Source organism: Volvox carteri (genome assembly GCF_000143455.1).
Source record: "Volvox carteri f. nagariensis unplaced genomic scaffold VOLCAscaffold_34, whole genome shotgun sequence".
NCBI classification, from domain to species: Eukaryota; Viridiplantae; Chlorophyta; class Chlorophyceae; order Chlamydomonadales; family Volvocaceae; genus Volvox; species Volvox carteri.
The window spans coordinates 381,896-398,568 of NW_003307577.1; the positions used below are offsets into that span (position 1 = coordinate 381,896).

The 16,673-nt window shown below is 60.0% G+C and overlaps 4 protein-coding genes across 4 annotated transcripts in view; 2 read left to right on the top strand and 2 right to left on the bottom strand.

Annotated features, from left to right (window-relative positions):
* VOLCADRAFT_93872 (uncharacterized protein) overlaps positions 1-1,995 on the top strand; it is a gene marked incomplete at both ends in the record, with an annotated part of 6,544 nt that extends 4,549 nt beyond the window's left edge. The window contains 2 exons of the mRNA XM_002953074.1: positions 49-358; positions 764-1,995. Coding sequence (XP_002953120.1) covers positions 49-358; positions 764-1,995 — 1,542 coding nt within the window. The remainder of the gene's footprint in view (positions 1-48; positions 359-763) is intronic.
* Positions 1,996-2,281: 286 nt separating this feature from the next.
* On the bottom strand, positions 2,282-3,622 carry VOLCADRAFT_93873 (uncharacterized protein; the record flags this gene model as incomplete). The annotated part of the gene is made up of 6 exons (XM_002953147.1): positions 2,282-2,395; positions 2,520-2,701; positions 2,858-2,957; positions 3,117-3,206; positions 3,378-3,406; positions 3,532-3,622. The coding sequence occupies 6 exons, from the start codon at positions 3,620-3,622 to the stop codon at positions 2,282-2,284; spliced, it is 606 nt and encodes a 201-aa protein (XP_002953193.1).
* A 2,609-nt stretch (positions 3,623-6,231) lies between these two features.
* Positions 6,232-11,528, top strand: VOLCADRAFT_63341 (uncharacterized protein; the record flags this gene model as incomplete). The annotated part of the gene is made up of 11 exons (XM_002953075.1): positions 6,232-6,372; positions 6,548-6,624; positions 6,859-6,925; positions 7,425-7,511; positions 7,754-7,879; positions 8,595-8,723; positions 9,206-9,367; positions 9,788-9,892; positions 10,032-10,144; positions 10,813-10,885; positions 11,208-11,528. The coding sequence occupies 11 exons, from the start codon at positions 6,232-6,234 to the stop codon at positions 11,526-11,528; spliced, it is 1,401 nt and encodes a 466-aa protein (XP_002953121.1).
* Positions 11,529-13,888: 2,360 nt separating this feature from the next.
* VOLCADRAFT_93875 (uncharacterized protein) overlaps positions 13,889-16,673 on the bottom strand; it is a gene marked incomplete at both ends in the record, with an annotated part of 15,910 nt that continues 13,125 nt past the window's right edge. Inside the window, 4 exons of the mRNA XM_002953148.1 lie at positions 13,889-14,494; positions 14,837-15,184; positions 15,616-15,699; positions 15,957-16,036. Of these exons, the coding sequence (XP_002953194.1) occupies positions 13,889-14,494; positions 14,837-15,184; positions 15,616-15,699; positions 15,957-16,036 (1,118 nt within the window). The remainder of the gene's footprint in view (positions 14,495-14,836; positions 15,185-15,615; positions 15,700-15,956; positions 16,037-16,673) is intronic.

Here is a 16,673-nt window from a genome sequence, read left to right on the forward strand (position 1 = left end):
TTTCCCCCTCTTCCCTGCCACACTTCCCCCACCCCGTTTCATTCACAGGACTATGAGATCAACCAGGCCGCACATAAGACGGCCCCGATGGGTATACCGGCCGCCGCGCCGACACACCACGCCGGGGGCGGCGGCGGTGGCGGCAACCGCCGCCGCGTCTCCGGCAGCCAGGCTGGCTCACCCGCCGTCGGTTCCCCCGCCGCCACCGCCTCCGCTACCGCCTCGTCACCCTCCGCCTCTGGGTCCGCTTCCTTGGGCGGCAGCTACATGGCGGCGCATGTGGCAGGGAGACAGAAGCGGATGAGCAACGATGCCGGTGGTGGTGGCGGCGGCGGCCGCGGCGGGCAGCAGCAGCACGGTCAGCACCAGCCTCATGGGCCTAGCGGTCTTGGTGCTGGGCAGCACCGCAGCAGCGGGAGCGGCCGCCGCAGCCTGGACGAGCCACACCACCAGCAGCACCCGCCAGCGCCGCCGCAGCAGCAGCCACATCACCAGCCCCCAGCGGCGAATGATCCGACGGTCAATCCCTTCGCCGTGCTCGCAGGCACTGGTGGTGACAAAAGCGGCGGCAGCAGTCGCCGCAGCTCTGGCGGTGGGTTGCCGCCGCGGCCGCCGACGGCTGACGCCAGCGACAGCGACGGCAGTACCGGCGGTGGTGCTGGCGGCAACGGCGGCGGCGGTGGTGGTGGATACGGCAGTCGTGCCAGCAGGGGCAGAGGTGGCAATAATATCGCCAGGTGTCAGCTGCCGCCAATCCAATCAGGCGAGGTTTCGGAGGTGAGCGTGATGGCGGCCTTGGCGGCGATGGGGCTGTCAGCCAAGCCAGGCCTGCCGACGGCGCCGGAGGTGCCCGACGAGACCGGCGGCGGTGGGGGTGGCGGTGGCAATGGTGTTAGCGGCGCCGCTGCCGCCGCACCCCCTAATGAAGCTGCGGCTGCAGGCAGTGATGATGACGACGAGGATGATGATGTAGCGGCAGCCGCAGCCGGCGGCGGTGCTCCAGCTGCTGCCGCCGGCGAAGAAGCCCCGAAGAAGCGGAAAACGCGCCGTGGCCGCCGCGGCCGCGGCAGCCGGCGGCAGTCGAATGCGACGGCGGACGAGGCGATGACCGCGGCAGTCGTGGCCGCTGCCACCGCTGGTGCAACTGCTAGCGATGCAGGGAGCGGTGGTAGCGGTGGCGGTGGCGCCATCGCAGCGGCCGTTCCCCCAGCAGACCCAGCGCCGCCTGTGGTTCCGCTTTTGCTTCCGCACCTCCGCGCCGTCGGTTCCGCCAGCGGCGGCGCCGACAGCAGCGACCCCAGCTTACTCACTGACGGCAGTGAGAGTGATGGCAGCGGCGGCGGTTCCAAGATCCGCCGCGGCGGCCAGCCGGCACGGGCCCGTCGCCATGAGCGCCGCCGCGCCGCGCGGGTGAGCGGCGCCGACGGCGGTGGTGGCGGCGGCGGCCGTCGCAGCAGCGGCGCTGAGTATGCCAGTTTTCACCAAGGTCATGGTCGGGGCGCTGGCGGTGGTGGTGGTGGCGGCGGTGGTGGTGGTGGTGGCGGCGGCGGCGGCGGCGCTGGCGGTCACTACCACGTGTACGGTGGTGGCCATCACGGCCATGCTGATGATGCCGCCAGCTGGCGGCGCGACCCAGCAGCGGTGGCGGCACCGTCAGGCCCGGGGGCGGCAGCGGCAGGGGGGGCTTCACCGTTGCCGCCCCGCGGGGGGCCTGACGAGCCCCGACAGCCGGCGGCGTCCGGGCGGCCGCCTGCCCCGAGACGGATGAGCGGAGGGCCGGCAAGCGCACCGGCGGCGGCGGCTGCAGCCTCCGGCACCGCCGTCAGCGGAGCAGCCGCCGCCGCCGCCGCCGCTTCTTCCGCCGGTGCGGCGGCGCTGCCGGAGGCTCCAGGGAGCCCATTCCATCACGGAGGCTCCTCTCATGGGCCCAGGGTACGACAAATGGCGACATGTCTTGGCCCAAAGCCCGAGCTCGGCCTCAGAAATGCCCTCTAGCATACTCTTTACTCTTCGTGCAGTGCTGCTCGCAGCCTTGCACAGACCTGATGCGCTTAAATGCGTTGTTGTGGCCTCGTCCTGCCTTTCCGCATGTCCTCGCGTTCTTGCATCTGCAGCTGATATAAACTATTTTGTTGTGCAAATTTTAGATTTCCGCCCCCTTCCACCCGTCCCACCCTTCTCCCTTACCACTCCAGCCGTTTGCGGTTTGGTTGTCGGGAGTCGTTTTACCTTATTGGGTTTCCATCTATAGTTAGTTTCCCACCCACCCACCCCTCACCCCTTACCTTCCCTCCCTCCCTCTTCTACACTCTTTCCGTGGCAGCAGCTTCTCACTCGTTCGTGGTTCGTGGTCTTTCCCTCCCTCCTCCGTGCTGCTGCTGATGTGGGTTGTCTGCTGCAGGAGCAAGTGGCAGTGGGACCTTTAGCGGGTGTGGGATTCGGATTTGGACGAGGTCGCGGCCGCGGTGTGCCGCCAGCGGCTCCAGGGGCGGTCACCCCGCCGCCACCTGGGGCCCCACCTGGGGCTGGCGGAAGCGGCAGCGGTGGCAGCGCCGTCCCCTCTGCGCCTGGCTCCCCGCAGCGCCCTGCCGCCCTGCCCTGAGCCGCCGCACCCTGCCGCGTCCCGAGGGTGGCGGTGGTGCGATGCCGCGGCTGCGGCGCCATCTCAGCTGTCTAGCAGGGGCCAGTGGCCGCGCGTGGCCTGCGGGTAGGGAAGGGGACGACGATGATGATAATGATGATGATGAGTGTGCGGACGACTCGGCGCCTAGGGTTGCAATCGACTTGCGTACCACTTACCACTTTGCAGTCCACGATGGGTGTGCGTATGTGCCCCGGTGGAGACGGTATTGTGCACCTGCCTTCTTTTCCTTCGCAGCAGCCCTACCTAGGGGCATTCGGGCCCATCCGTAGATCAGGTGATTGCAGCACATTTTAAGCACGGACAGGTCCGTTGGCTGCAGGCGTTAATCCGGAGTAACGCTAGGGGGGATTGGCCCGGTGTCGGCAGGTCTGGCCTTGCTTAGTAGTAGTAGTAGTAGTTGTTGTTGTTGTTGTTGTTGTCGGACCGGGGGTTTGGCCTGGACCGTTTGTCAAGGGGACTGTGGTGAACCTACCTTTGCAAAGCCTGCCTGTTGCCCGTGCCGCGGTGCCTGTGTGTGCGGCTGCTCTGCTGCCAGCTTGCTGGGGTGAGGTGGCGGGTGTTGCTAGGGGTGAGGAACGGGCAGGGAGTAGGGAGGTAGAGGGCGGGCGGGCGCTGGAAACGTGGGAGTAGGCTGGTTTTGAAGTCGGCGGCGGAGGGAATATGGATATCTGGCTCTTTTGCTCTCCCTGCTTCTAGAAGGAGCGGATAGACAGACGACCAAACACGATCACACCTGTACGCGGTGTTTTGAGGGCGATTGTTCTGGGGGGGAGACCGCAGGAGGAAGAGGCCGCCGGCAAGAGGATTAGAGGGGAAGGGCAGGAGGTAGAGGGAAGGAGTGAGAAACGACCTGGTAAGGAAGCGCTGCCTACCTGACGTCTGCCTACCTGCCTGCCTACCTACCTGGTCCTTTGCGTTCGCTCTCGCTTGACCTCCTCTTTCCGTTCCCATCTTCGCCTGGTCCCCATCGCCTTGCATGACGGCTCAGCCAACCCAAGGGTGAATAGTTGGTTGGGGGAGGAGGAGCAGCTCCCTGGTGAAACGAAACGACGTGCGACATGATCGTTGTTGATTGATCCTAGGTGGTGGGTGGATGTGGGGAGGGGGGATGGAGGTGGGTCTCTGCACGCCGAGACCAGGGCGGGCAACACAGTTTTGTCATATACCCTTTTTTCTTTTTGGGGGTGCTTGGTTTTGGCTGTTACTCTACAGGCGCGGCCGCAGGTTTTATAGCTAAGTTGGGGGTTGTGTGACAGAGGCCTGATCGGCCTGGTAGGAGGCGCCTGGATTGGCGATCTGGGAGGGCGAGGTTGACCAGGGCGCGCATCTAGGTACCCAACACGGCCTCTTGATGATGATTGATAGAAGCTGTGAAGAAGGCTAACTGCATATTTGTAGGTGGTCAACGGAAGAGGCTGCTATTGTGTCGTTTGATTTCTCGAAGGTGGGACGTCGACTGGAAGGCACATGATTTGTGTGTACGTGGCATCCTGCGGCCTTGGTTGCGCATGTGACTGAAGTCTCTAATGGAATGGGGTCTGACCTAGCTTTTTAGGGCAGGTGATGGGTGCGTATATAATAGCAATTATGGCCCCGCGGCACGGGCATGGCGTTGTGGTGTCGCGTGTGAAAATTTTCAAGATGTAGAGAATTCTGTACCAAAAATAACAAAAAAAGAAAGCAGCAGCCAAGATAGCGTGCGCAACGGTGGTCGTGGCCCGGCTGCTATGGTGCTGCAGCGGCCGCAGCGGAGTCGCGCCAATTCACCACAGCGGCAGAGAACCTCGTCTCTCTCTCTCTCGGCTTTCGGCGGTGTGCGCGCGTGCGCCGTAGATTGCGGAGCTTGACACGACGTGAGGCGCACACACAGTGACATTCGTTACCCGTGTATTGGTTTCTGATTATGCTTTTTTGGTGCTGTGGTGGTGTTGGAAGCGTTAGGAGCACACGTAGCGGGGGGGGCGCAGCAGCTGCAGCAGCGCAGCAGTAGTAGTAGTAGTATCTGTAGCGGCAGCAGTAGTAGTAGAGCGCTGCATGGATCTATCGCACAAACCGCGCGCCCCCAAGCCCACGTATTCTTTTTGATGGTGGTGTATTTGTAGCGTACTTGTAGCGGTGATTGGGTTGGGGGGGATACAAATATTTTGGTTTGGTTGTGAATGGCGAGAGGGCATAGACCGCCGTAGGCTCTACCCATGGAGAGAGATGATGGAAGATGATGGGAAGGAAGATTGTGCCCATGGAGAGATGACGGAGATGGAGTGTGTTGTTTGGGCCTCCGCAAAACTTATTTCATCTGAAACCTTGTGTATCTATGTGACGTTGGCGCTCTGCGCAGGCTGCTCCTCCAGCGCGCTCCTTGCTGGCTGCCTTTCATGTATATCATTGGTTGACTGGCTCGACGCGGTATGGTTTCATGCAGGCCGCACCCGCCCCCATTTTGTGGCAACCTTTGGTAATTCTTTGTTGCTTTGGGCGCCTGGGTGATAGACTTCCGCCTTTACGGTAGGTGAGTTTCGTGGTAGGTGGACCGATTCTCGGATTTTTTTTGTTCTCTGCGCTGTCTCTGCTGCCGCATGCTGAATGGACGTGCTCAAGCGCCTTCCCTTGTAAAAGATACGCTGTATGCCATAGCCCATGTGTGGATGAAGCGGCCGGACCAGGGGTCGGCAAACGCCGCTGGTACAGCGGGTCCTTCCGTTGTACCCGTTGCAGAAATTCAACTCTATTCTTCATCGCTGGTACGGCAGCCGTACGGCAGGGTGCAGAAATTCCCCCCAAAAGGCAGGTTTGCGCAGTTTTGAAGCTGTAAACTTCATCATTTGGTTACCAAACCTTCCATTTTGCAAGGAGGTAAACGCTAGCTTTGAGAGGTTCTCATAACGAACAGTCAATTGACGACCTTTCCTCGGCTTTTACCAAAAAAATTCCATACAGTTATTCGACCCTGGCACCAGTACCCGTGACAGTTATTCAGGGTTTGCCGACCTCTGGGCCGGACTGAGGTGCTCGGGTTGCGTGGCAGCCAACCAGCCTGCTTTCAACCAGCCGCCAGTAAACAGCAGCAGAGGCAGATGTACGGCACGACGTCTGCAGATGGAGTCTTGGGGCTCCGAAACGCGTCGAGAGGAGCCTGGTCCCGGGAAATGGGCGATCATTGAATTGTTTTGCGGCTGTTTTATTGCTTCACGTTCGCTCTATTGTTTCATGTTGAACAGTTAACAAAGGTAACAGGTATCATATTCTCAAACCCAACCGCCATTCTAACTGTCACGCAGGCAACTTAGCTCGTGGATTAGGCGTGACACGAAGAGTACACCTCTCCATTTTGCTAGGACTAGAGACGTGTCCCCTAAGTTGTGGTTACAGATTTACTCGGTGTCACGGTACCACAGTAGTAAGCAGGGGCTTTGTTGCGGACGGCCTGTCGGCGGCCATCTGCTAATGGCTACTAGCATGGAAGAGGATAACCCTGTTGCGGACCATGGTTCCTTCGACCTGGAGGTGAGAAGTTGACCTACCATGCGCCCACGTCCAGAGCTGTATTGGAAAACTATTCTAGCGCTCGGTTTATTTCAATACTGGTTATGGTCCTGGTTCAACAGGCCTACATCTCAAATTACACTGGGCATGCCAAAATAGATCGGCTCCTCTTTATCGCGGACCGGACTGCGGGCAAGCCACTAGAGCTGGAAGCGCTCAGAATGGCACATGACGAGCTCAAGAAGGTGTGTCCTTTCATGGTTAGGACGGTCTTTCTCTTATCCCGTTTCCGCAGACGTCGTGAAACGTTGGTCATTTATGCAATCCCAGTCCAACTCTCGTGGACATATTGGGGGTTTTGTCGACCTGCTGACGTCAGTCCCTTCCTGAGTCCAGTCTTGCCCGATGATGTCTTTCCAGACCGAGAACACGCACCGGTACCAAGAGGTTGTCACCAAGATTAATGGACGCCTGGGATCGTGTTATAACATGGACAGGTGTGGGAGAGAGGGAGGCCCTGGGGTTCCAGCATACATGTCCCAAACCCGTGCTTGTACGCTCGCATTGTGTTTCAAATTAGTTTCACCAACATGTCAACCCCCCTCCCCTCATGATGGGTTCCTCCCCCTTTCGTTTGCCCTTGTATCCCCCCTACCCCCGCCTCTTCCTACCCCCCTCCTTGGGGGCTTTTCTTCCGCTACCTTCGCTCCCTCCTGGTTTTGTCTCTGCAGGTCCTGGGTGGACGCCACTGAACGCAGGTCTGCAGCCAAGGGAGAGCGGCTGGAATCTGAGCTCCAGGTAACCAGGGGCCCAGAACAGGGCTCCCGTTTGGAGTGGGACATGGGGAATTCAATTCTTCATGTACTCCCCGGGCCCCGCCCGTGTCTCCTCCCTCGGTCGCGCCTTGTGCCGTACATGTGTCAAAGTGGGAGTCCCTGTCATCCAGGTGCTCCTCCCTGCGTTTAATTTTAGTAAAACTCGGTTTGGTTCTTGCTGCTTTGATACAGTTTGACACCGGAACTAATTGCTTTACTTACTGAACGGGGACGTTGGAGAGGAGGGAGATCCCGTTTCTTAACTCGCCCACTGGGGCCGCCTGCACCGGCCCCGGCCCGCACCTCCTACTGACCAACCTCACCGTCCATGTTCCCACAGACACACCCGTGGGATATATTCCGTGTGCGTGCGGGTTCGCTTGCTGCGGTTCACGGGTCCTCACCACAAGCCCTCCTCCCTTCCACCCTCCCAACCCCACCCAACCCCCCGTTTGCCGTTTCCTTCCTTCCTCCACATGAAGAGCTTCAAGGCCGCTCTGATGAAGGAGAGCATCCGCATGGGGCATTCGGATCTCGGGGATTGGGCGTACGACAGGGGAGACCTGCAGGTAAGTACGACACGTGAAACAAGTACTAATGAAGAGGGAAATGCGGGCATTGGACAGTAGCCGACTGTGTTATCATGGTTGATGGTGGGGGTTGTTGTTGTTGGTAATAACAAGGCGAGCAGCGTCTGGGCGGTTTGCATTCAAGAGGGGCCGATGTGTTTTGTGTCAGACGCAACCAAGTCCCTGTTTCCCTCTCCCCGCCAGCGCCCTCCCTCCTCCCCTCTTCCCTACTACATCATCAGACGGCCTTCAAGTGCTATGTTCGTACAAGGGACTACTGTACGACATCTCGCCACGTGGTGGCCATGTGCCTGGCTGTTATCCGTACGGCGCTGGAGCTGGGAAACTTTGTCCACGTGGCGAACTATGTGAGAAGGGCTCCAGGTTCAACAGTGCACCTGTGTGCGTGTCGACTGCACGTGCGTTTGTGTTCCTGTGTCTGGGTGTGTGTGTGTGTCTCTGGGGTAGTGGGCGGGGTAGTGGGCGGGGCCCAAGGGTTGTTATTTCCGTGAAAGCCGCGGGGGGGGGGCGCCAGGCAGACGACCAGCTTACTACGTCTTTTTACGAGGTCACCACTACTACTAGTAATACTACCAAGTTACAGGTTCCGCACAGGTGCAGGGGCCCGTCTGTGAAAGCCGGGGCCGGCGCCGGGGCCGGCTTCACGTTTCCTGCCGCTCAGGCCTTTTACCATAATCCAGCACGATGTTATCTTTTCAGCCACATCTGCAGCGCGCTCCATTATGTGCTTCACAGTGGCCGCACATACCCCCTACTGCGGTACCGCTAGCGGTGGACCGCTTGTTGCTTGCAATGTGTGAGTGCAAGAGTACTGGTACACGACGCCGAAAAAATGTCGAAGTACATTTTCAACTTCGCACACTCGCGTCAGTTATTGTTGCTCTGGACTCAAGCAGCAGCAGCGGTCTGCAAGTTTGGTATCCTCGACTTGTGGTACGTGTAATTTACCCCTCTTTCTCCTTCCTCCCCACCCAAAACACACACGCACACACACATGCACGCACACATGCACACACACACACACACACATGCACGCACACAACCCTCCCCGCCGCCCTCCAGATTGGCAAGGCTGAGTCCACGCCCGACGTGTCCAGCGACCCGGTTACCACCGCCAAGTTGAGGGCGGCCAGCGGGCTGCACCTGCTGCACAACAAGAAGTTCAAGCAGGCGGCCAGGAAGTTCTGCGAGGTGGGGAGGGACGGGAGGGGGCCCTGGGGGCAGGGGGGGGGAGGGACGGGAGGGGGCCCTGGGGGCAGGGGGGGGAAGGGGGAGGGGGGTTCTGTCCCGGGTTGGATCAGTCAGTGGGGGGGGGAAGAGAAAATGGATTAATGCAGGAGGGGCTGCGGTGGGGCCGGCCCGAGGGAGGGAGGGAGGGAGCGGGTGAGGAGAGTGTGGTGGTGGTAACGTGCAGCCCCTATAGGGGATTGTCAAGACGGCAAATAACTCTGGAAAGTTGAACTGGCAGATGCGCGGGCCGGTCCCCATCCACTCAGTCAATCGCTCATCTTCCTACCTCCTATCGTGGCCCCCTCCACGCCTGCGTTTCTTTATACATACATACATACATACATACATACATACATACATACATACATACATACATACATACATACATACATACATACATACATACATACATACATACATATGTATACACACACCGCGCGCAGGTCAGTCCCGAGTTGGGCTCATCGTATTCTGACGTCATCGCGCTGCATGACTTGGCGGTGTACGGCAGTCTGTGTGCGCTGGCCTCCCTCGACCGATCCGAGTTGCGCACCCGGGTCATTTCCAACATTGGCTTCCGGGAGGTCCTGGAGCTGGCACCCGAGGTAACCCCGGGGGGGGGGAGGGGAGGGAAGAGGAGGGAGGGGACGAACGGGTAAGACGAACCACTGGCGAATGGAGCAGATACCCGAAATAGATGGGTAGTCCAGGGGGGGGGAAACAGGGAAAGAAAAGGAGGTGGGGGGGTTTCTTCTCCTAGCTGGAGAAGCCACCGCCTGAGCCGATGGTAGACATAGAAATTTGAAAGTGAAGGAGGGAATGACCAGCGAATGGAAGAATCCTTGCCGCCGCATCTCCCGCCCACGCGGGTGTTGGTGCATGGCGCCGCCGCATGCGCAACTGTGTGTGCGCGCCTTGCGAGGCTATGATTCGGCGGACACACCTGTGCACCTATTTCGTTTCCCCCTACCCTGTCGTACCCTGTCGTCTTCCCCCCTTCGGCCCCCTTCCCCCCTCTGATTCAGATTCGCGAGCTCGTCCACGCCTTCTATAACAGCCAGTATGCCTCCGCTCTGCGGTGCCTGGAGGCGCTGAAACCCACGTTGCTGCTGGACATGCACGTGGCGGAGGTGGGGAGGGGAGGGGAGGGGAGGGGAGGGGTTCAGGGATGTAAGGGAAGAGGCCAACGGGGCAGAACCGTGATGCCCCACCCCGCTCCTCCCTCCTCCCTTTTCACCCTTCCTCCCACCCCCCATCCCCCTGCTGCAGTACGTGCCCCAGCTGTACGCGCTCATCCGCCACCGAGCTCTGTGCCAGTACGTGCAGCCCTTCTCCTCCGTCAACCTGGCGACCATGGCGGTGGCCTTCAACACACCCGTGGGGTGAGAGTGCCGGGGGGGGGGGAGGGGGAGGGAGGGTTCGCAGGATGCAGAATGCTAGTAGAGACAACTACCCCAGCCCAAAGCAATGGGGAGGGGAGGTACGGAAAGGGAAAGCGCCGCGGGGGAAGGGAGGAGATGGAACCGCAACTGAAGGTCACCAAAGTGATGGTGGTGGTGAAGGAGGTGGGGGCAAAGGGAAGTCGTCTAAGGGGGGACGGGACAGCAGGTGTGGTGATATCGGGGGGAGTTCGTGAGGCGTTAGGATGGGGAAAGGAAAGGAAGGGGAGAAGAGGGTAAGGAGGATTTATCAGCCACGCTTCTCCTGTCACATGTCCACTCACAACACCAACAAGCCCGTTGTAAGTTCGTGTTCTGGTGGAACCCACCAGGCCACAAGGGCCAGCAAGTCCCACCTTCGCCATATGTGTGCAGTGGTGTTGATCCCGCAATGCACCCCCTTGCTCCCCCTCTCCCTAGACCCTCCCTCAACACACACACACTCACATATTTCAATACCCTACCTGGGGGCTACCCGGGGCATTTGCCTGGTTGCTTTGGGCCCCTCCAGTGGCTGCGGCTTGGGACGTCGGCTGTCAAGTTGCGGTATTAGCTTGCACACAATACCCCTCTCCCCCCTCCCTTGCCGTCCCGTCCCGTCCCGTCCATAGCGATTTGGAGAAGCAGTTGGCGGGTCTCATTATGGACGGGGCCATCTCCGCCAGAATTGACTCGGCCACCAAGGTGGGAAACCCTGGGCGGGGGCTGTGTGTGGGCGGGGGGGGAGACAGGGAGTTGGTGGAGGGAAAGGACCGTGTGGCGGGTTGGGGCCCGGGGAAAGGGACAGAGGAACAGATGGGGAGAACGAAGGAGGGGTCGAGGGGACGCAGTAGCGCTGTGGTCTGTGAGATCACGAGAACGGAGCTTCTTGCTGGCAAGGCGAGTGGATAGGCAGATGGTGGCGGGTATCTCCCTTGTCCTAACCCCCTCTTTTCCCCCTCCTCCTCTCTCTCACTCGCTCGTGGTTCCTCTTCCCCTCCCCTCCCGCGCCCTCTGGTTCCGCCAGGTGCTGTACGCCAGCAAGGCCGACCTGCGCGCCACCACCTTCTCCCGGGTGCTGTCCGCGGGTGAGGCGTACTGCCGGGACACCCGGGCGCTGCTGCTGAGAGCCAACCTGGTGCAACATGACTTCATGCAGGTGGGGGGGGAGGACGGACCGCTGCAGGGGCCGGTTGGGCGGGTGGTGGTTATGCGGGAGATTGAAGGGGGGAATGGAAAGAGAAAAGAGGATCCTGGACCCTGGTACGGCCCGAATGCGGACTTGGCGGGTACATGGGATTTTCATTTGCGGAAGGAAGACGGATGTGTGCGTGCGGGGGTAGGGTAGAGTGGTGGGGGACCGTTGCTTGCTGCTTGTTATTCGCAGCCTGCCCCCGCTTCCCGTGTGCGGCACCGAAAACCTTGCGTGACAGCCATACCTCCCCCCTGCGTACATTGTGTCGTACAACAGTCCGGGCCGCCAGGCGGGCGCACCAAGAAGGATCGGTTGGAGCGGAGTCTGTACGACATGGGCGGAATGGGTGGTGGTGGCCTTATGTACGGTCTGGGTGGTATGGGTCTGGGCGGCCTGGGGCGCTCCATGATGGTGTAGCGTGACATCCGGGGGGGGGAAGGGCAGTGAAGGGCGGGGTGGTGGTGGGGTGTGTGGTGGGGGAGCCGGTAGGACGGCGATGAAATAATAATAATACCTAGTGGGAAAAGGTTGCAGGTGGGAGAGGGGTCGCAACCCCTCCTATGTTCTTGGAGGGGAAAATACCCCGGACCTGCTTGACATGGGAACGTGGACGGCAAAAGGTGGAAGTGATGGCAAGCTGGTGCCGCCCGCCCACCCGCCCTTCCGCCACTGCGACCGTTGCGCCCAATGAGGGAGTTGCCGTGGGGGAGCTGCGTGCTCGCCGCAGCTGTAACCTGAAGCATGGGGCGCTATCTACCGCCCGCTACTGCGCATTCGTGTGAACGTTTACACGCTGCGATATGAAGTGGGGTGTAGCAGCTAGCTGGTGGATGGCGTTCGTAGACACAGGGGGTTGGGGTGGGGGGGAGCCCCAAAAAGGGGTGGGATGCCGTGTTAAGCAGCGCCCATGGTGCTGATCTTCCGCTGTCTTCAGCTCCGGCGGTGTTGGTCCTCCTGTGTGCGTTTAAGGCGGTGGCAACTTGGGGGGGGAGGGCCCCCCCAGTGGCAGGAGGGGCGTTTCGCTGTGTTGAGGTCTGTGCGGGCCGCACAAGGGAGCTGCAGAGACAGGAGGGGGGGAGGAGTAGGAGGAGCTTCTGAATCTTCTCCGGCGTCGTGAAAGGATTCTGGGGGTCCGGGATAAGAGGCTGATGCGTTTTGGTGTTGCGGCGGCGGTGATGGTGTTACCCGGAACAGTAGGGCGCCTACAGAGCCCGCATGTGTTTGTTCGTATCGCTTGCCGTCGTTGACCATGGCTTAGAGATGGCAACGACTTTGTAGGTGTGTGGGTGTGCCGGCCGGCAAGCCTCATACGTTTTAGTGTTGACTAGCAAGTTCCTCCGAGTGCAGGGACACCAGTGTTAGGCAGGAGGAGGAGGTACGGCAGGATGGCTTGGGCCTTTTGGTTGGTGGGGGCGAACACCCCCACAAAGGCGCGCAACAGCTCAAGAGAGGTCGGAAACCTTGTTACGAGCTGATCGCAGCCGAGGAGGGCGTCTCACGGGGGATCCCGCTTGTGCCCTGCGGAGTCCTCAGTGAATGGGCTGAGACTGGATGGAGCTCCTCTCCGTCATATACCCGTCGCAGTGTGTTACAGGAGAGAGTGCATGCGGCGCTCTGCTGCTGCTGCTCCTCGCCGCAGTCCGCTCCTTCTGCTGGTGCTCCTGCTGCCTCCACAACCTCGGCTCCAGAGCAGAGCGGGGGATGTTGTGTTTTTGGTGAAATCATGTGTCTGGTGGGGGGAAGAGGCTTCTGCATCCACAGAGGCCGTGCGCAACCGGCCTCCCGTCCACCCTTAGTGGTGCGCGGGGAGAGCCATGTTGAAGGGCGACGATGAAGAGGATGGTGACGAGGACAAGGAATCAAAGCCAACTGCTGCCGCACCCAAATAGCAGAGGACACCGAGTTGACATGTGTCGAGTTTGCCGGAAGCATGACCCCTAGGAACTGGTAGAGGTCCAATCAATCATGTGGCTCTGTCTTCCCCGTCATTCCGGCTCATCATCATCTTCATCATCATCATCATCTTCATCAGGGTGTGTGCAGCGGAATTTTGTCACATAATACATGTTTATACATACACGCGAACATATTAATCAAATGCAAAACAAATGCCACTGTCACGTTCACTAGAGGTGCAGAACATAAATGTGTGGTTCATCGGTGAAGCACTGCAGTACACTACACCACTCACCTAGATGATAACAACCTAGACTGCACAGGGAAAACGCGCATGGCCAAAACCTACCGGGAGCGGAGTCTTATTCCATCATCAGAAATAATGCATGGCCATCTGCCATCACAGACGTGTATGCATACATACAGAGAGATGTAGTTCTTGGGTTGAGTGGTGGGGGGTGGACTTATCCACCTAGTGCCCTAGGCCACTGAACACAACCGCACACAAGGAATGGGCCCAAGGCCCCAAGAAGTGGTTTCCCGTCGTACGATTGCAATGTGAGGATGTGAGCAGGAAGACGCGCCCTTGGCAATCTGTCCACACCGCCATACACCCCTCATTCCCCCTCCTCCCCCGCGAACCGCACCCGGCGCCGTTTGGGGGCCTTCTGCTCCTCCGCAACCCCCTCCTGCTGAACAAACCCATGGGTCACTACTGGCCCTGCTCCCCCGCTGCCAGCCGCCGCCACTGCCACATTCACCCCAGGTGCAGCCATCACCCCATTGCCAATGTGAGTAGTAACCGCATTTGCAACGGTTGTGGTGGTTGTGATGGTTGAGGCGCTCGCGGCGCTTGCAGTGGTGCTGGCGGCCGCTGGGTCCGCTGCGCTAACAGCCGCCGCCGCAACTGCAGTGACGGCGCTACGGCCTGTTGCGATAGATCCAGCGCTGATGGCCTCAAGGCCAATGGCATCGCTGCCGCCGGTGCTGTTGCTGCCGGCGGCGGCGGCGGCGGCGGCTCCTTCGCCGCGGCGGCCGCCTTGTACCAGCAGCCTGTGCAGCCCGCTGCCACTACCGCTGCTACCGCTGACAAGACTGGCCCCAACCCCACTCCAGCCGCCGCCACCATCCCCGTTGCCGCCGCTGCCCGCCCCTCTTCTCCCACCCAGCCGCACCTTCTGCATCAGCAGGAACAACTGGTTGCGCAGCGCACGGCGGTCCACCTACAATTACCAGTGCGGAGGCGTACAGAAACACAATGTGTTTTTATTTATACATGTAAATGTACGGCAGAAAGTCAAGCGGAAGAGGAAATGAGAGCCGCTTCAGCACAGAGTTCCCGCCGGGTGGGGGAAGACGTTGGTCGCTCCGTCCCTTCACCCCCTCCACCAGCGCCGTTACAAATGTATGCGCAGGTCTCAACTGGGGTTCACAATCCCATTCTCATCCCCACCCACTCAACTTTCCTTCCTCCTCTGCACCATTATGATAAACCCTACACAAGCCACCAACCGCCCGGTGCCAACCGACAACGACATCGTACGCACCGTACGCCGTATACATACCTGCACCGTACCCTCGAGGTCCTCAGCGACCCGCGGGTCCCCCTCACGATCGGGACATCGCACATCGGACCACCCGCCGCCGCGGTCGCCACTGCCGCCACCACTGCCGCCGGTGCAATGTTTGTTGTGTAGCAAGTCCACCTCCTCCGCCTCCTCCTCCTGCTGCTGCTGCTGCAGCTTGTGACACAGCACCTGTGGCTGTTGCGCTGTCCGCGGCGTCGTCCAGTCCCTCCTCCTCCTCCGGTCGTCCAGTTGCCTAAGCAGGACCTCCTCCGCGCTGCCCCTCATGACCAGGGTCTCCACCTCCACCGCCCGCCTGGCACCCATGCGGTGAGCGCGACTAACCACCTGAGCATAACCACCAACCACCCATGAAGATGGGGTTCGACAATGACATGATGTAGGCAGCAAAAGCAAACAACCACAGACAGCAACAGCAGCGAGATAGCGGTGGCGGGGCCCCGGACTGACCACAGAAAGCGGGACCACGCACCACCACGGGGGATTTCGCTACAGAGCTGCGTTTGTGGAGGTTTATCTCACTCACTTTTGTGTGGTATTTCTTGTGCATGGTACCGGACAGTCGCAGTACTGCCCCACCCACCCACACGTACACACAAACACACACAAAGGTGAGTGAGATACCCCACTTTAACCCACTTTTATAAATCCAGACCCGTAGGACACATAATCCCGAAACGCCGCAAAACAGACCCCTCGCACACACCCTACACTTCTCCCCCCCCCCGCCCCACACACATAGATACATACATACAGACCTGCTGCTCCAAGCTCACGTCCTCCAGGGGCTCCATCAGCAGGACGTACGACACGAACGACAGATCCAAACCTACGGCACCCAGCTGCGAGTGGCGAGGGTGGAGGCAGCTTTGGCGGGAAAGGTGAGCAAGGGGATGCGCGCATGCATAGGCTTTCCCGCCTTCGGGTACCACTGCCCCCTCGTGAATTAGACGACGGTGAAGACCCACCATCACCATTGCCCCCCGCCCGTTCCCCCGCCAGCTCCAATCGCCGTCGGAGGAAATCGCGCCAAGCCGGTACCCGTTCCTCCCCCCCCAATACACACACACACACACATTCTCCCCCCCCTCCCACCCACCTGATCCATGACCAGCACTCCGCAGTGCGGGTCGTGTTGGAACCGGGACAGGGCCTCCTCGCGCTTCTCCTTGCCGATGACTGGGGCGCGGGGGGGGAGGGGGAGTGGGGAGTGGGGGGGAGGGGGAAAGGAGAACTGGTACGCGGGCGCCTTGGAGGGGAAAAGGGTATCTTGTGGATGTGATGGCGGTTGTCACAGTGTGAGGAAGCAGGAGCCCTCTGGCCCGTACGGCACCCCGGACCCAGGTAGGTGACATCACGGTGCGCTACCAGAATCATAACCATGTGACACACACATACAGACACACATACAGACAGACACACAGACACATACATATAAACGCATACAGGCGATACACGCACAACACGCACCCTGGGTAAGAAGTACGAACGGAATGTCGGCCTGCGATACGGTACGGTGCAGTACAGTCCAGCGGAAAGGAAGGGGCAACAGGGCCGGGCGGTGAGGAGGGCAGTCATCAGCCCAGGGTTTCCTCTCAGCCTTGGGGGCCAGGTAGCTGTAGTAGTAGTAGTAGTAGTAGTAGGAGGAGGAGGAGATGGCAGTGGCCGAGGTGGAGGAAAGACAGGTTCACCATCATACACATACACATACACACAAAAGGAGACCTTTCCCCCCTGGGTTCTGCTACTTGGGCTTCCATCCGCTGGCTGCCCTGCATGCCAGCTTCTTACACTCCACCCCTACCCCCCCTACCCC